The 20343-nt window shown below is 39.3% G+C and overlaps 1 protein-coding gene across 2 annotated transcripts in view; it reads right to left on the bottom strand.

The window, feature by feature from the left end:
• LOC141153543 (venom factor-like) overlaps positions 1-20343 on the bottom strand; it is a 309206-nt gene that overhangs the window by 198313 nt on the left and 90550 nt on the right. For both annotated transcript variants that reach the window (XM_073638454.1, XM_073638462.1), the window contains exons 10-16: positions 13561-13676; positions 13140-13280; positions 12056-12256; positions 10058-10264; positions 4581-4739; positions 2202-2331; positions 790-864 (exon numbers count right to left, since the gene is read on the bottom strand). In XM_073638454.1, coding sequence (XP_073494555.1) covers positions 790-864; positions 2202-2331; positions 4581-4739; positions 10058-10264; positions 12056-12256; positions 13140-13280; positions 13561-13676 — 1029 coding nt within the window. The remainder of the gene's footprint in view (positions 1-789; positions 865-2201; positions 2332-4580; positions 4740-10057; positions 10265-12055; positions 12257-13139; positions 13281-13560; positions 13677-20343) is intronic.

Here is a 20343-nt window from a genome sequence, read left to right as displayed (position 1 = left end):
AAACAGTGGTTTTCCCCCACATATGGGGTATCTGCTTACTCAAGAGAAATTGCACAACAAATTTTGTGGTCCATTTTTTCCTGTTACTCCTGCGAAAATAAAAAAAATTGGGTCTAAAGTAACATTTTTGTGAAAAAAGTTAAATGGGTTAATAAAGTTCTTGAATGTGGTTTTAAGCACCTTGAGGGGTGCAGTTTTTAGAATGGTGTCATTTTTGGGTATTTTCTGTCATAAAGACCCCTCAAAGTGTCTTTAAATATGATGTGGTCCCTAAAAAAATGTTTTTGCAAATTTTGTTGGAAAAATGAGAAATCGCTAGTCAACTTTTCACCCTTATAGCTCCCCAATAAAAAAAAATTTTGGTTCCAAAATTGTGCTGATGTAAAGTAGACATGTGGATAATGTTATTTATTAACTATTTTGTGTGACATATCTGTCATATTTAAGGGCATAAAAATTCAAATTTTGAAAATTGCAAAATTTTCAAATTTTTTGCCAAATTTCCATTTTATTCACAAATAAACGCAAGAGATATCAAAGAAATTTTACCACAATCATGAAGTACAATATGTCACGAAAAAAACAATCTCAGAATCAGGGGAATCCGTTGAAGCGTTCCAGAGTAATTACCTCATAAAGTGACAGTGGTCAGAATTGTAAAAATTGGCCTGGTCATTAACGTGCAAACCACCTTGGGTTGTAAAGGGGTTAATATACATGCTTGAGAATAAAAAATCTGTTAATACATTTTTGACACAATAAGAAATTTAAGGTAGGTCAAACAATCACCTTTTTTCTGCTTTGCTTCTATCATTTCAATGGAACGACGGCTACGCCCAGTGTGGACTGAAGGGCAGGTAAAATCTGGAAAACATATCAAATTATTATATTTAGTTAGCTATTCTTCAACTCAGCAGAAAAATATTAACCCTTTTTAGTCCCACTCATTTAGACCATAAAGACAAAAAGTTTTTTTTTTTTATGGTTGCATTTCATATAATACTTTGTTCTTTATTTTCCATCAATATAACTACAGTCATGGCCAAAAGTGTTGGCACATTTGAAATTGTTCCAGAAAATGAAGTATTTCTCCTAGAAAATTATTTCAATTACATATGTTTTGTCATACACATGTTTATTCCCTTTGTGTGTATTGGAACAACACAAAAAAACTGAGAAAAAAAGGCATTATTGGATATAATTTCACACAAAACCCCAAAAATGGGCCGGACAAAATGGTTGCCAGACTTTTTCACCTAACATGTCAGTTATCACTAATTATTGCACTTTGCCCTCACTTGAGTATTAAGGCTCGCACTTAATAGGTCCGTGCTCTGCCTGTGCTAATATTCAACGCTTATGTGCCAAGATATTAATATTATGGTATAAGAATATGTTCCTTTAGTTGCTTAGACACTATAGCGGGAGATCCAAGTTTATATAATACAGGGTAATTATTTTTCAGCTCCCAGAATACCTTGTGCATTCACGGTTACTTAATAAAGCTGCACCTACTATACTAAGAGGCATTATTTTCTTTAACATCTATCAACTGTGTTCTTTGACCATATCTCAAAACACATTCATTGATACTCCTCGCTTGAATGCTACATAGATATGCATAAGTCTGCTGCTTGACATCAGCTGAACACTTTGTCACCCCTGCTTTCATATTGATATTAATGACGCTGCATTCATATTGATGAGGTACTTCATATCTAAATTCCCTGCACTATATTAATTCTCACATCAACGCGTTTCGCCCATCCATCCCCATGAGCACATCAGGAGGTATCTATTTTTAATGCTATACTGATATATTGTGCTTTACAGTCATTAGTTTCGCACAGGAGCTCATACTCAAGGCCACGATATGAGCTCATATTGGATCATATCGTGGCCAGGAGTATGAGCTCCTGTGCGAAACTAATGACTATAAAGCACAATATATCAGTATAGCATTAACAAATAGATACCTCCTGAGGTGACCATGGTGCTGTGGATGTGGAACACACCGACATCTCAACCATTCCCTGTCTTTACCCAATTATCACATGAAAAAGATGTAGGAGAGGTATTAATGGGTTCAGTTTGTTGATGGATATCAAATATTCGGGATTATGCGACTACCTAGAATGGTTTAAAAAAATTCACTTAAAACCTTCTGCAAGGAAAACCTACCAGTATTTTTGTGTATTTACCTTTTCTGGCTGGAGTTTGCATATCTAAATTAGTTGCGAAATCTAGTCCAGCATCTTCAAATACACCCAAAGGGTTGGCTCCACTTCCAGCTGTGCATCCAATATCATTTTGCTGTACGTCATCCCATATCTAGATTTAACAAAACAGATGTCACAAATAAACTCCACAGAAAATGGGAGCATTGGAGTAATGTTTATTATTGTATATATTGTGTATATCAACTACTATGTACTACTGTCTAATAGTGCATGAGTTTCTGTCTCCAGCAATAGTGTTATATTGTCAGTAAAGCACTGTTAAAAAAAAAAAAAAACAACAGGTAATTCCTGCTCACTGTGTGTGTAGCTGGAGCACATTTTACTTTCACTTTGCAAGCTGACAGACAAGATGCTAAAATCCTAAGCTATAATAAATACCAATTGTAAGCTGTGTTATCTTTGCTCATCAATAAATATATATACACCATTGAATGTCTGGACAGTACAGAGATTAATCCGCTGCCAAAAGGGAGTTTTAGTAGCTTTCTAGTCATCCTTAGCTGTTACCATAAACCATCAATATCTTCACGGAAATAGCAGATACATAATACTAGTCTGCTCCATAAATAACACAGACTGCAGTTGTGGCCAAAAGTTTTGAGACTGAGACAAATTTTGTTTATCACAATGTTTTCTGCTTCAGTGTTTTCAGACTTTTTAGTCGGATGTTTGTGCAAAGACATGTTGCTGCATGATGTTTGTGTAGAAGTTTATGCAAGGCCTTCAGCAATCTGCCCTGGCATGAAACATAGCGGTTTTGGGCCAAATCCTGACAACCCATTCTCGCCTTATCAGTAAAGATGAGCAGATTGCCAATACACTTCCCTGCCTCTCAGTGAGTAAACCAGTTTGGACTCCATCCTGGAATGTCTGTGACCATGTCTATCACTGCACTATTCTTGTATTCTCGTACTGAGATCCACGTCTTTGCTCAAAAGGGCACACATAAAATGTAACCTGCTTACTGGTGCAGGGTATTTTAGGTCTTCACACACAGAAATTTTAGTGCATGTTAGTTTAATATCTATAATACAACACTTGGGTTATTTTTTTAGAATTTTTAGGCACAGAGTAAAGTTATTTTTACATTCTATTTAATTTTCAGGCCATTATATATTGTCGCTGTCCAAATTAACCGAGGATCGAGTTTGAGTCAAATTTCCTGAAATTCACAGTTTCATGTGAATTCGAACATTTTGAGATTCTATTCATGGTGCTCAAAAAAAAAAACTTGCTCGGCACCATTTCTCACACTGCTGAAGCATCAGATAGTTGGCTTATGTCATTCTGTATTGCTGCGCGGGCCTCCCCATAATGCTCGTCAGTTATGACATCTTATGGCATATCTTGTACAGTGGTCGTCAGTACCTGGGCTATCACAGATTTGCAGTTCCATTTGACATGGTGAAGTACATGGACTATGCCCAGCACTCTCATACCTCATGGACACAGAAAAGGCAACCACAATAACTTTGTAGAAATGCACTCTCTCTGTATATAAGGTTAGCAATAGAGAGAGAAGAGGCATGATATACAGGCATTGTTTTTCCTTTAGAGACAGAGCTATTTGTATATATTTCCAGGTGAGCATTGCTCTTCCTTCAGGTACCTGTTAGGAGGGACAATATACCAGCGAGAATATACACACGAACATACATTTCTCCAAAATGGAGCTGTACTTTGTACTCTATACTTTGTACAGTATCTAATTCTCAATACAGTACAGACATTGCCTTGGCTCAAGTAGCACAAATGCAAGCTTTTCTAAATAGGTTAGGGTGATATTCCGTATTACAATATGTTTGTTCAGCAGAGTTTAGTGGGAACCTGGCTGAAACTCCACCACCCTAAAAAAAAAAAAAACTATTAATATTAAGATAAGCAAGTCAATCCCTTTATGACTCCAAAGTGCTACATTTATCACATTTTAAAGTTCATTCTGGAAGTGCACTGGGATATGACGATGCACTTACAGCTCCTCAGCCTCCACTTTATTCCCGAACTAAACTAGCAGCACCCTCCCCTAGCTGATTAACAGGTTATTCAGGTATAGGAGGCAGCTACTAGTTCAGAAATACAGAGTAGGCTTCAAAATGCGATTTCTCGCTGCTGAAATAGCACTTTGGGGTCATAAAGGGACTGACCGGCTTATCTTTTAGAGGGCTATATTGTCATATTAATTTGTTAAGGTGGGTAACGTTTCTGACAGGTTCCCTTTAAAAATCCCTAGAATTTGTGACATAGGTCAGTTATTTAAATGATTATTTTCCGTACCTGTAGTTAATAGATTTTAAAAGATAATTATAGACACATCTAATTTTATGTTTCTTTAATACAGACCTTGTCCTGGGTGAGCCTGTTTTTGTTGTTTAGGACAAATACTGCCTTGTCTACAGCCACCAGGCCCACGTATGCGCCTTTATCTCCAGTCAAACGAAGTTCTACCTTGTCTTGAGGTTTGTAAAAATTTCTAGCTGTTTTAGGTGCTTGTAATGTTAGCTGTAAAGACAGAAACAGGGTATAAGGTATTTATTTTTTAACAATTTAATAATGACTAGACCAGGGGTGTTAAACCTTCTTGACCAATCTTGGAATCAGTTTTCTTGGAAATTCTGTCAAGAGCCAAGGTATGAAGTTACAAAGGAATATTACATTTAGGAAAATTCCTGTAATTTGCCAGTTTCAAAAATTCCAAGATGACTACCGCAATTGATCATGATTTTCTGTCCGACTGGAGAGTCAATTTGCGAATGTGAACATAATATTATAGCATAAAATGCCTGCCTTGGGGCTCTATCAGGTAACTGCAAGAAGATCCTCAAACATGCAGCCTGCCACCTACTCCCTGACTGATTTCACAGCCATGCCACTGCTATCATGCCTCCCAGTAATTTTCACTGCTTACTCTTTTTCAACTCCAGGCACCATTACATACATCGTGGTGGTTCTGGTCAGTATCAGGTTCCAGTGTAGTGTTGCCTAGAGTTGAAGTGGACCTCAGAGAGCAAAAGCAATGGTGGTATGTAAATGAATATTATTGTACGTGAAAAACACCTTTGAATTATGCAAACCCTAAGACCCTACCCCATTCAAATACTCCATCAGCTTTAGCTCCCATATGCACCATACAATATCTTCTAGATCCCAACTGATAAGCAAAAGGCTAACAGTGTTTTGAACTTTAGACTTTTAGGCTCCGTTTCTCACCATTCACTACTGCTTTGAACGCGAGCCTACTATTATTTTATAGACAATCATCTTGGCTATCTCATAGATAAATTGGACTTGCAACTATTTAGCATATGATTTCTTATGCAGATTCTTGTCATGTCATTGCATTGTTACTGTTTTAGTCCTAGTGGTGGAAAAATCTTTTTCTTCCTGTATACTACAAAATACAACCTGTTCTCACATTCCCTAATAGTTTAGTGTGTTATTAGGTTGATTCCAAAGCGAAAAGTCACTAGTTCGAATCGAGGAGCAGCTATGAAGAAGATTTCCCAAGGAAAGAGAAATAGCTCATCGATAGCAGTCTCTCGGACAAGAAAATTGCCAACTGCGTCATGTGAGTGCCATGACAGTTGGAAGAATACAAATTGAAGTCCTTCCATCCATTCAGGAGCCAAGAGGTGTATAGGTGTATGTCTAGGCAAAATATCGGAGTCAACAAGTTGGCTCATCACAAGGTCTATCTGTTCTGGGGCGACAAACATAGCAGTAGAGGTGGCTCATATGCTTCATAATAGTGAGATCACAAACATCCATGCAAGCACCTTGCGAGGCACGTTAGACAAGTCTGGAATGGTGGCCCGAAAAAAGGTGAAGAAGCTTTGACTTCAATATCGTCATAAGAAGCGTCAGCTCGAATTTGCAAAAAAGGACAAAAAGTGGACAGTAGAAGATTGGAAACAGATGATTTGGAGCGATAAGACAAAAGTCAATAAACTAGGCTCTGATGGGTGAAAATAGTCTGGATGAAACTAGGGAAAAAGGGGCTAAAGGATCGAGAAATTGAAGGAACTGTTTGGACGAGGAAGCCTGATGATATGGGGTTGTTTCACAGCCAAAGGCATTGGATACTTGACCAGGATCAATGGTGGTCTCAATGCTGAGCTATATGTAAATATTAGGGATGAACGGACCCGTGGATGTTCAAGTTCGTCGGGTTCGGCCGAATTTTAGAAAAAAGTTTGGTTCGGGTACCAGAATGGTAACCCAAACTTGATCCCGAGCCCCATTTTTTGCCAGGTTTTATGTTTATTTTTTATGGTGTTCACTGTAGGGGTTAAATTGTGTGACAGTTTTCAGATCAGGTCGTTCCGAACAAACAGTTAAAACAATTTTGCTAGATTCGAGTTTTATGGATCAGTGATACAGAATATCTTTTTTTTCATTACTTCTTAATTTTTTTAACTGAGAAAAGGAGGCTGAGTTAAATTTTTATATTTTTGATTTTTTGAAGATTTTTTTTTATTTTTACTTCATATTTTAATACCTCTAAGAGGTGGTAGCCGCAGGCGAAGTATTCAGGTTTCATGCCCCGGGTATTGGCTGGGTGTGTGAACTTTTTAACTACGGGGGCGCTTCGCCCTTGCAGGCCACATGGTTCCGGTGTCTTAGGCTGGCCAGGACCGGATGTTATAGAGCTCAATGAGAGAGACCACCACTAGTGTTGAGCGATACCTTCCGATATCAGGAAATATCGGATCGGATTGGATCGGGCCGATACTCAAAAAGTATCGGATATCGCCAATTCCGATACCGGAAACCAATGCAATCAATGGGACACAAATATCGGAATGAAAATAAACCCTTTCTTTCCTTGTAGGTTAATTCTACATGAAGGAAAACAACTAACAATAATGTAGAATGTATTGGGGTAGGTGGTTGCCCAAATCGATGGGAACAGTGCTCACAGTGAAACATGAAAAGCCGGCAATTCAGCAGCGGCATACACCGGTACCCGACAATTTAGAACAAAAAGAATAGAGCTTCACACATAGATTAGATAGATAGAAACATGTCAGTCACATATATAATAAGTACAGTGACAGTGTTGCTTACTGTACTTGTCATTTAGTGTAAAGGATTTATTTAAAAAAATAATAGTGTTTTCATGCACCGTCTCTTTAAAAAAGCCGGCCGGCAATTCAGCAGCGGTACCCGACAAGTTAGAACAGAAAGATAGAGCATCACACATAGATTAGAGCGATAGAAACATGTCAGTCACATATATAAGAAGTACAGTGACAGTGTTGGTTACTGTACTTGTCATTTAGTGTGAAAATAAAGGATTTATTAAAAAAAAAATTGGCGTGGGGTTCCCCATAATTTTAGTCTCTAGCGGAGGTTAAGCAGACGGCTGGGGCAGATGTTTGAAGCCTGGGAAGGGGGTAATACCCATGGAGCTTCCCAGGCTACTAATATCAGCCCCCAGCTGAATACCTAGCCTTTACTAGCTATTAAAATGGGGGCCCCCCCCAAAAAAAATGACGTGGGGTCCCCCCTATTTTAATAGCTAGCAAAGGCTAGGCAGACAGCTGGGGGCTGATATTAATAGCCCAGGAAGGGTGCCATGAATATTGGCCCCCTCCCAGGCTAGAAACACCAGCCGTCAGCCGCCCCAGAAATGGCGCATCCATAGGATGCGCCAATTCTGGCACTTAGCCTCGCTCTTCCCACTGCCCTGTAGCGGTGGCAGTGGGGTAATAGGGTTGGGATTGATGTCAGCTTATAATGCCAGCTGACATCACGCCCAGGTTAGTAATGGAGAGGCGTCTATAAGACACCCCCATTACTAACCCCATAGTCAAACTTAAAAAAAAACACAAAGACCCAGAATAAAGTCCTTTAATTGCAATAAAGACACAATTCTTTATTGTTCTAAATTAAACCATACTTACCGTCACGCCCATTCCAGCTGAAGCCAACGATCTCCTGCAATAAAAGTAAAATAATAAAGCAACATCATCCTTACCTGCCCTGCTATTCCATTTAATTGTAATGTAACGGAGATAATGTAATGTCAGCGCTTGAGCAGGAGAATTCTCTCATGCTGGGATGGCATTCTGATGACAGGCTGGATCCCAGCTGAGCGCTGCCATCCAGCTTGTCATCCTTCAGAGACACTGCACAGCGCAGGCATTATGTGAACTTCCGATTCCGGTATTCGATATTCTAAAAGTATCGGAACTAAGTATCGGAACTCCGATACAGCGAATATCGGTCGATACCCGATATTTCAATATCGGAATGCTAAACATTAACCACCACTTAAAAATAAACTTTCTTTTACTGAACAATAATATATTGAAGAGTACAGTATGTACAGTGGATAGCGGGTGCAAATCTTCATGTACATTTCTTTTAACACATGGAACATCTTTATACACATTCCTTCTTGACTTCCCTTCACCACAATCCAGCACAGTACTTTGGCTGCTTCCCTTGTCCTCAATAATGGCACTGTAGTTCAGTAAACAAGAGTTCTATTTCTCAACCCGCGGTTCCGTGTCCTTTCTCCTTAGGGGAGCTACTTCTGCCACAATGGCCTTTACTGAGCTTCTATGCTTGCCAGCGCTTTGGAACTACCACACAGGGCACTTTCTTTATCTCTCGTTCCCTGGTCCGATTTTTCCAGCTACGTCTTTGGCTTGCGAACCTGGTACTGTCCCGCTAGGCCTCTTGCCCCAGATCCCATCTCCGGAGAATCACTCACTCCTCTATCACTTTTCCTCATCTCTACTCTTGAGCATGCTATCCGTTGCCTCGGTCTCCTCTCACTTCAGGGACACTCATTTCATACGGCTCTGCTCGATGGGTAGACCATAGGTCTACTTCTCTTGTATGCTGGGCCCCATCTGACTTCCTGACAGGAAACTCTCTTCACTTTAGCTCCTCCCACTCTGGGCTAGTCATAACTATTAACCCTAACTGTCCCTATTAACTCCCTGATGCTGGGCAGAATAAAATCTATCACTAATAGCACACATTACTAAACATGTCTTGCATAAAATACATTGCCACAATACACGTCTTTCAGGGGAAACGTGGGCAACACTTCCATCTTCTTACAATTGTTCGCTCCTTGTATATACCGCAATGCTCACTCTGTTTGCATAGGTTAACTCGTGATACTCTGGTTTCTTCCCACACTCCAGAAACATACTAATAGAGAGTTCAGATTGTGAACCCTAATGGGGACAGTGATAATGATATCTGTAAGGTGCTGGGGAAATAATGGCGCTACATAAGCGAGTAAAATAAGTAAATAAACCTGAAGTACTATATGATATATGCATGTTAAAAGTTGGATCATACAGAGAAAAATATGGCATTCTTTTCCATATGTATAGATGAGTTTTATTGTCAGCATTATTTCAGTATTTTGTTCCAGTTTTTTACATCTATGTTTGATATGTGTTCGGATAAGTCTGTGCATTATGTTTCCGTATTCTTAGCAGGATGCACACTTGAAAAGTATTAATGTCATAGGGGGCTTGGTTTAATCAATTTCTGGTGATACTGTGAAAATATGCCACAAAACTGATAATATCAGCACATAATTTATTAAAATACTTGCACTATTTTATTTTATACAGATCTCATTCATATCAATAGAGGGAAAAGTTCTGTAAAACGGCATGCATAAAGCATGCAGCAATTTTGAAAATGCAGTCAGCATATGACAAAGCAAGAATGATGATTATTGAGATGATCATCTCAATAACATTTTATGTCTAAAAAGGATAGCTCAAATGACCAAACCTATGGAGTGCTAAGTATTATAATATTGTAATATAATACACATTACTTACTGTGCCTTTGCAGGTTCTTTTCATATGAAGCCAGACAGAGTCAGACACTAATTCAAGTATTCGGTCGCTGTAGAACAAATAGTAATAAGCCACAATCCTGAAAGAAGGCAGCATGTCTCGCGTCACTTCAAACCTTACTGCAGAAACCATTTCTGTTTTACTTCTTTTCTGAAAAATTGTCTGCAAAATTTTTCCTCTACTCATAATCTAGCAAATGAAAAATATTGTCTGATTAGAAACTGAGGACATTTCCATTTAGCAGCATCATTTATTGGTGGCATAGCAATAGTTTAGGTTGTTCATATTTTTTTAATATATGTAATTAATTGGGCATCTATCACAAGATTTCACAATACAGTCTGCATAGATCTCTAAGACTTGATAAGAATGGTAGAGTGCAGTATGTCCTTTAAAATCCACATCAGAATGGCATACATACACATACACACACTTCATCCTTTCTCCATCTATCAATCAAACCATTTGGGCCAATATTTTCTTCATGGTTTTTATTCTCATAGTATGCAATATTATTTAATGTTTGCTCCCAATCCCAAATTGTTTTTTGCGCTTGTAAGAGTGTGGGAAGAGAAGAACCACCTTTCCAAAGACCTTATAGTGCCGATATGTGTTATACCACTGTATTTTCCATATGTTAATATTTGATGCATTTGTTTTATGTGCGATTAATACTCCTCTATGCACTTTTGTTTAGTGATCGGTTTGCGACCGATAAGAGACAAAGACCCGGCTCCCTGCTGGGAACAATGCAAGTCAGCACCCCAGTAAGAGCTACTAAATTCTCTGGATGGCTCTCACTGGGCATAAAATGATGGTGTTCGGCAGCTAAACCCTACCCACCCATCGATTTCATTAGTTGGCTGCAAGTAGGCAGGGTTTTGGCTTTTGGCTATGGGTGGGTGAGGTTTAGGCCACGTTAATTTCATCTTAAATGTGTATTCAACTGTGGTGAACACATATCTAATAGAGATCCATTTAGGATCCAAAAGAGCCAGCTTTGTGTGGCGATTGGAGACAAGTGACCAGGTCACTGAAAAGAGCCTGACTATCCATCACTGCTTGTGAAAGTAAGGCTATGTTCACATGTTGCTTTTTTTTGCTGCCTTTTTTATGCAAATTAAAAGCTACTTTTTACAGTACCAGCAAAAGCTATGAGATTTTAGAAATCTCATGCACACGCTTGTTTTTTTTTCTTGACTGAATTGGTAAACTGCTGCGTTTTTGAAAACTGCAGCATGTCATTTCGTTCAGCATTTTTGCAGAGTTTTTTTCACCCACAGAAAGCAACGAGTAAGTGCAAAAAAGCAGCAAAAACCCTGCCATCAGTTTTTGAAGCATTTTTGGTGAAAAAAACATAGGTACAAAAGCATGTGAAACCCAAGTTTAATCCATAATGTCTTGGCATCCTCACATGAGCATGTATTGGTATAGTTTAATTAAATTTGTGATATGTGGTAAAGTAAACAATGCCTGACCAATTCAATGCCCTACCAATTTGTGAAAGTCAACAATTCCTGACCAACTCAATGCCCTATCAATGTGATAAAATAAACAAGATCTGGTAGGGAATTTGGCACATTTTCTGTGCAGAAAAGTACAGAAAGAATTGATGTCTCTTTTTCCAATTACTTCTCACCAAAGTTAATGAGAATCTTATTTCAAGTGGATTTGAAGTGTTCTTTGATTTGGATTTTGTCATTTATTGTGCAACAATATCCTTGTCAAGGAACTCTGGATAGACATACTGTTGTATTATATTGTTTTATCTTGCAGACAATTAAAATGTTATTTTTCACAGAATAATGATCAGAAGGAAAAAGTAATATATATATATATATATATATATATATATATATATGTATATATATATATATATATATATATATATATATGTATATATATATATATATATATATATATATATATATATATATAAAAAAAAGTTAAATTATATAAAACATAAGAAGATCTCCTTACCAGAATGGTGAAGTATTTAATGTTTTCTGCTGTGTTATCCTTGTTTTTTATGTGCAAACTGATAGTGACATAATCAGTTACATGTTCACTGTGTGCAGATATATACAGGTAGTTTGGTTGCCATGTAGGTTGGTATGCTTTTGCAGTCATTGTTACATTAGCCTGTTGCTCATCTTCCAAACCTTCAACATTTGTTTTGACCTTTAAAAGTATAAAAATAAGACTATTTTCAGACTCATTTAGGTCAAATGCACAAGAAGCACATAATGTCTTACACTAAATTAAATTGTAATTAGTAGCGTACTATACCTAAATACTCATTATGTACCTTTTTTGTGTCGACTTTTGTGTAAACCTGACAGGATTCAGACTTTGATGTTTTTCACGAATAGAACATGTACACATAATCTTATGGAGCTGTTCACATGTTTGTGTTTTATTGCAGATCATGTATTCTCCAAAAAAGTCATGGATACATGTTCATTTTTGATCAGAGTCATGGATCAAGATTATTTTTGGAGAAAAAAAACGTGGATTTCTGTGCTGCCAATAGGTTCACAATGCACAGAATGTATCATTTGCGGTTTGATTGTCAACGCGTTTCAAAGTTTACACACTTCTTCCTCAAGAAATAACCACATCAAGTGTGCTAATATAAGAATGGTGGTAAATCGATCGAACTTTGATGGTCTATACCCTTTTCTAAAGGTAGCTACCATATGTAGAAGCGGCATGAATGCTGATTGCAGCCCTTTGTTTTTTTTCTGCTATCAGAATACACACGCTTATTGCAAAAAAAACACCAGGCTGCCAACATTAATGTCCTGACAGGATCCCTTTAAAGTTTTGGTCAATTTTCATGGTCATATTAGGTGGGACGATGCAAATCTTTGTAGGTATTTCTGACCTTAAAGGGAACCTGTCAGATCCCCCGTGCCCACAGAACCACCAGCAGTTGGGTCTGCATACATAAACAGTCCCTGTATTACATTACATTAATTGCTATCAGATGTTTCTCAAAAACTACCGAAGGGGTGATCAAAATAGTTATGATACATTTTACAGTTATATCAATTAAACTTACGGTTACTGTTATCTCCTTTTCATTGCTTTCTGTATTATAAGTCACATGTGCCAGTCCTTCCTTTGTTGACCATCCTCTGTTTTCACCACATTGTACATGAACACCATCTGCCGGAGTCATATCAGGATTTTTAATGGAAACCTATCAGATAAAACTACAATCAATGTCACAGTAGCGGCATTTCACATGACAGGCATTTTTTAGTTGTAAACTAAAGCTAAAGGGCCCCATTGATTATAATGTGATCCCATTTGGTTTCCATTTTTTGAATGAAACAAAGTACTACATGCTATATTTCAGGTTGCATTTTTTGATCGTATGAGAAAATCACTGATGGCAAAATCTGACCAAACACTGTTGGAAATCGGATCCAACACACTGACGAAAATCAGTCAGGTTTTCCTCTTTTAACAATTCTTACTGTTATTTGAAATGGAAGGCCAGGTACAAAATAAGATGGAGTCCTAGTAAATGCAATGGTATATGGTGATGACACAATCTTGATGTTGGTTTTATGTGCTGCGACATAGTCACCATCTGGTGAAAAAAAAAAACAATTATTTATTCTTTTTTTACTTACAATTTAAAAAAAAAACAATCATTATGTTTCAATAGACATTTACATGTAGAAAATATTTAACCTCTTACTGACATATGACATAACTGTATGTCATATGCCGGCCTCCTGCCTCTAACCGCATCGAGTGAAGTAGAGCCCGCGACTGATAACCTGTTAAATGCCACTGTCAGGAAGGAAGGGGCACATTATTCTATGCGCCCATCGGCGCGCCTATGACTTGATTGTGGGGCGCAGATGGGATTCTGATGGCCGGGGATCTTCAGAAGACCCCCGTGCTTGTCATGACAGTACTCCTGTAACATGGGAGGCTTTAGCCGTGGGTGATGTACTCATCTTTCACGCCCCAGCACGCTACATGAAAATGGGGGTCCAGACTGGATTTGTGGACTTTTGCTATAATGGATATACGCTTCTGCAGACCACATGGTGCCGTTATCTTCGGCTGGTCAAAACCAGATGTTACGGTGTTAAGTGAGAGAAACCATATTTTCTTCTTTCCTGTAGTCACTCTATCTTTCTTGGTTACTTTCTCTACTCTTTTCACAGTCCAGCACACTACTTTGGAATCTTCTCTCATTCTCAATAATGTCACTACACTCCAGTAAGCAAGAGTCCTATACTCCAACCCAGGGTTCAGAGTCCTTTTCTCCATAAGAGAATTTCTGTGCCAATATGGCGGCTACTCAGCTTCCTTTCCTACTGACGCCCCTGGACTACCAAAGGGGGCATTTTCTCTTTGTCTCGCTTCACTTTCCCTTTTTGTTTTGTTACATTTCTGGCAGATAACTCCGTACTATCTCCCACTAGGCATCCTGCCCCAGTCCCCAATACTTCTTCTTTCACTTTCTCACTATTTCATTCCCGACAGCAGACTGCTACTAACTTTTCTTCCAGGTGTCGCTACCCTATAGGGTCTTACTATCTGGATCCTTTGTCTTGCCACAGGAACATCCACTCTATGCAGGCAGTTCTGCTAACTAGCCAGACCTGAGGTGCAAGCTTGTCCCTATCTGATTTTCTAACAGGAAACTCGCCACAGTCTGCTCACATTATCCCTTCCCATTCTGGGCTAGTCCCTACTCTATATTTCCCTGTTAACTCCTTGCTGTTGGGCAGTAAACAACCTCATCACATAACTAACATCATAATATATCTGTCGAGGTCTCCACACTTTCCTTGTCTGCTATGTTACTATTGTGTGGAGGTTGTCAGTCTGTTTTGGTTTTGCTGGGTCGGATCTGCAATCATCTGTGTTCACTTCCCTTGATTAGTCTTCTTCTTAAGCATGCTAGCTCCTTCACCCAGTGCCAATTGTACACTTGCTGTTGCCTGTGTAGGACTGATCTCTCTGTGCTCTGTGCCTGACCCAGCCTGACTATTTTTCCTTACCTGGATTTTGACCATTTGCCTGTTATTTGACTATTCTTTTGTTTGCACCATGTGTACTTCCTTGTCTTTCTGGCTTTCCTGATCCCAGCTTGTGTAGTGGATTACGCCTCTGACTTCTCCTTGTTGTACTGTGCCATTTTCCTGGACTTGACTTTGGATCGTTTGACCTCCCTCTATTTATCCAGTAAGTAGTACTTACGTAATATTTCTTTCAGTAATATTAGTCTCTTCTCTCCTCTTCTGGGACTGTTATTTCTGTAGTGACTCGCGTCACAGTATCACATCACATATCGTCAAGGGGGAGTGTGGGCAACACCTCTATTTCCTTACACTCCTGTGAAAGCCAGCCGGTAGCTAGTGTTCACAGGAAACCATTATTTTTGTAATATACAGCAGTACTCTAGTACAGTATAACTGCGTATATTACAAGCGATCAGATGATTGCAGATTCAAGTTCCCTGAGGGGACTAATAAATACAATAGAAAGTGAAACAAAGGTTTTAAAAAATATGAAAAATTTAAAAAAAAGTTCAAATCACCCTCCTTTTTCCCCCATTAAAAATTACGAAAAAAAAATACTGATATTTGGTATCACTACATTTGTAAAAGTCCGATCTGTCAAAATATAAAATAAATTAACCCGATTGGTAAACGGTGTAATGAGAAAAAAATCAAAATCCCAGAATTACAGCTTTTCAGCTATTGCAACACTGCAATAAAATACAATAAGTGGTGATCACAACATAGCATCTACCTCAAAATAGTATCAATAAAAACATCAGCTTAGGGTACAAACAATAAACTCTCACACTCCTCCATCAACCAAAAATTGAAAATATTATGGAAAATGGCAACACAACTCAATAAATTTAAAATGTGGTAGTGAGTTTTTATATCCACATGTGGTTCACATAATTTTGTATCATCAGGCCATAGATAAAACTTTGTGTTTTCTACTAAAATATTGTTTTAGCTTCAGAGTTTTAATTTTTCACTAGAGTTAGTAAGAGAAAATGGACCTACAATTTGTTACACTATTTCTCTTGAATGCAGCAATTCTCTATGTGTGGTCTGAAACTTCTGTTAGGGCTCATGGCGGGGCTTGTAAAGGAAGGAGTGCCATTCAACTTTTCGAGTGCAGATTTTGCTGCAATAGTTTGCAGCGACTATTTTGACTCTGCAGGTGTTTAGCAGAAAGAAACATGCAGCCGATATATAATTGTTAAGTGGGCCCTTCCCCCTACAGTAATGGACAGGTGGACACTAACTGTGATTTAGACACAACTACAGGGCACAGAAGTGAGGGTGAGGAATGGGATTTTGCAGAATTTTTTTGAGGTGGGTGTGAAGAATGGCATCAGAGAGATCCCGCAGAATCCCATCGCTGCCACCACATGTGAGGGATCCACACCTCGCCACCCGCCTGACATCACAGTTACGTCAGACGGAACAAGTGATACGGATCTGCCCTTTGCACCAATTTGATGTTCCGCACCCCCTCGGGGACACGTAAGGTCAGATTGGTACAGTTCTACACAGAAACCCCCTGTCCATACGGGTACAGGAAGGCACCGGGAGTGAGAAGAGGTGGCCACTCAGTCACTGACGTGGCACCACACTCACTCACACCCCTGACAGGGTTAGAGGCTCCTTCACTAGCCCCAGTGAAGCAGAACCTTGGCGACCTAGTAGAGCTGCCACCAGTTTCTATTAGATATAACGGGAATTATATCGGGCCAGAAACCAGCCCGGTAGCGTGTTTGTTGGACCGAACAACGGACATGAGGATTCATGGATCGAGATAAAAGAGCAGCCCAAGGTTAAATTATATATTTAATCGCCTTAAGGGCACACTAGACAATACACTATATACTTAAGGGTTATATATACATAATGGTCCGGGATGCAAACACAATAGTAGTGGTACAAAAGACATAAGCAGATAGTAAGAGTCAGTTACCAGTCAGATGGAAGTCCTGGCTTGCGGGGGAGGGACTGCAACATGGGAGGCTAGTGGGTCCCCCCTCTTTTCTGTGCCTTCCCTCACACGATGTATCATCGCGACCTCCCAGAAAAAAGACCATGGGCCAGAGCTGCAGGAGCTCTTAACCTCTCAGGGTCACTCCCCCTTCTGCCCCCTGCGCTGGACCTAAATCTCCACCTCTGGTCCCTCTAAGCAACAAACTCAAAAAACTAAAATAGGCTATAATTCCTTAATGGACAGTCCTAGGGAGCCGGTTCTGGTGTCATCGGATCCAGCCGGGGACCTTCTACGCATGGAGACCAAACACAGTAGCCCTAGGGGTTTCCGAAAGGCTGTACTGTGTATCTCCCCATCCCTACTAGCTAGACTGTGCTGGAAGCCAGGGTGACATTCCTCATGTTCGTGTGATTCCAAAAATCTATTTGGTGTATTGCTGGGATGTATCATATTTCCATAACTCAGTATTGAATCATAATTGTCTGACACAAAGGGAATGTCACATGGCTTGGGTCCACAGGGGGTCTTCCTGTAGCAGCTCCTTGGCAGAGAGCTTTTGTGAGACATTTGTCACTCACTGTCTTTCTTTCCCCTCCCTTCTTAGCTGAAGCAGTGTCCAGTTACAGCTGTACACTGTAGACCATTATAATCCCCTGCCAAACAGGATACACTGATTGACATGGGATTATATCTACAATATTCTTCACAGTGGGGTATTCTCACTTTTCCAGAGCATTTGCACTTTCAGAAAACAGAGCTATGACAAAACTGATGCAGACTCAGGAGCTGACCAGATATACGATGAATACAAGTCTACACACCCCTGTTAATTGTCAGGTTTTTGTCATGTAAAAAAATAATAAAGAAACCACAGATTTTTAGGTAGGTCTATACTCTGACTGGGCCATACCAAAACTTTGATCTCCTTCTGCAAAGCCATAGTTTGTTGATTTGAAGGTATGTTTAGAGTCATTGTTGTGCTGAAATTAATTTTTCTTGATCTTCAGCTTTTTAGCAGAGGTGTGAAGGGTTTAACACAAAATTGACTGATATTTTGAACTATTCATAATTCCCTTCATTTTACTAAGGTCTCAGTTCCAGCTGCAAAAAAAAGCCCAAAAGCGTAATGCAGTCTCCACCATGCTACTTTGGTGCTCTTTTGGTGATGCAAAGTCTTGGTTATGCGCTAAATATACAGTGGGGAAAATAAGTATTTGATACACTGACGATTTTGCAAGTTTTCCCACCAATAAAGAATGGAGAGGTCTGTAATTTTTATCCGAGGTACACTTCAACTGTGACAGAATCTAAAAAAATTCAGAAAATCACATTTAATGATTTTTACATAATGAATTTGCATTTTATTGCATGAAATAAGTATTTGATACAATAGAAAAACAGAGCTTAATATTTGGTACAGAAACCTTTGTTTGCAATTACAGAGGTCAAATGTGTCCTGTAGTTCTTGACAAAGTTTGCACACACTTTAGCAGGGATTTTGGCCCACTCCTCCATACAGATCTTCTCCAGATCTTTCAGGTGTCGAAGCTATTGCTGGACAACATTGGGTTTCAGCTTCCTAAAAAGATTTTCTATTGGGTTCAAGTTTGGAGACTGGCTAGGCCACTCCAGGACCTTGAAATGCTTCTTACGGAGCCACTCCTTAGTTGCCCTGGCTGTGTGTTTCGGGTCATTGTCATGCTGGAAGACCCAGCCACAACCCACCTTCTATGCTTTTACTGAGGGAAGGAGGTTGTTGGCCAAAATCTCGTGATACATGACCCCGTCCATCCTCCCTTCAATATGGTGCATTCATCCTGTCCCCTTTGCAGAAAAGCACCCCCAAATTATGATGTTTACCCCACTATACTTCATGGTTGGGATGGTGTTCTCGGAGTTGTACTCATCCTTTTTCTTCCTCCAAACACGGCGAGTGAAGTGGATACCAAAAAGTTCTATTTTGGTCTCATCTAACCACATAATCTTCTCTCATGCCTCCTCTGGATCATCCAGATGGTCATTGGTGAACTTAAAACGGGCCTGGACATGTGCTGGCGTGCCCTGCAGGATTTTAATCCATGACGGTGTAGTGTGTTAGTAATGGTAATATTTGAGACTGTGGTCCCAACTCTCTTCAGGTCATTGACCAGGTCCTCCCATGTAGTTCTGGGCTGATTCCTGACCTTTCTCAGAATCATTCTTACCCCACAAGAGATCGTGCATGGAGCCCCAGACCAAAGAAGATTGACAGTCATCTTGTGTTTCTTCCATTTTATAATAATTGTGCCAACAGTTGTTGACTTCTCACCAAGCTGCTTGCCTATTGTCCTGTAGCCCATCCCAGCCTTGTGCAGGTCTACAATTGTGTCCCTGGTGTCCTTAGACAGCTTTTTGGTCTTGGCCATGGTGGAGAAGTTGGAGTGTGGCTCATTGAGTGTGCGGATAGGAGTCTTTTATACAGGTAACAAGTTCAAACAGGTGCAAATATTAAAGGTAATGTGTGCAGAGTAGGAAGGCTTCTTAAAGAAAAACAAACAGGTCTGTGAGAGCCAGAATTCTTGCTGATTGGTAGGTGATTAAATACTTATTTCATGCAATAAAATGCAATTTAATTATTTAAAAATCATACTATGTGATTTTCTGTAGTTTCTTTTTAGATTCTGTCTCTCACAGTTGAAGTGTACCTACGATAAAAATTACAGACTTCTCTAGTCTTTGTAGGTGGGAAAACTTGCAAAAATGGCATTGTATCAAATACTTATTTTCCCCACTGTACCTTTTGAAATTATGACCAAAATGTTCAACCTTGGTCTCATCAGACCATTACATTTCCCACATGCTGTTTTCAGACTTTTGATATAGATTTTGGCAAAACATAGCCAAGCTTGGATGTTTTCTTTGTAACAAAAGGCTTCCATCTTGCCACTTCACAGGCCCGACGTATGCTGAATACATGAGATTGTTGTCACATGCAGTACACAACCAATACTTGCAAGAAATTCCTGCAACTCTTTAATGTTGCTGTAGGCCTCTTGACAGTCATCCCGACCAATTTTCATCTTGTTTTTCATACATTTTGACCAGGTCTATGTCACTGTTATGCCAAATTTAATCCACTTATTGATGACCATCTTCATTATATTCCATGGTAGTTTTTTTTTTTTTACCAGTCTCCTGACTGATAACTTTCAGCAATGAGATCCCTTTGCTATGCTGTAAGCTGTTTATGGACCATGGTTTTGCTGTGAAATACA

Source organism: Phyllobates terribilis, unplaced genomic scaffold (genome assembly GCF_046119375.1).
Source record: "Phyllobates terribilis strain yellow unplaced genomic scaffold, ASM4611937v1 Scaffold_1__5_contigs__length_1240528914, whole genome shotgun sequence".
In the NCBI taxonomy this organism is placed as follows: domain Eukaryota; kingdom Metazoa; phylum Chordata; class Amphibia; order Anura; family Dendrobatidae; genus Phyllobates; species Phyllobates terribilis.
The sequence above is the reverse complement of the archived record's forward strand: the minus strand, read 5'-3'. Positions and strand labels throughout refer to the sequence as shown.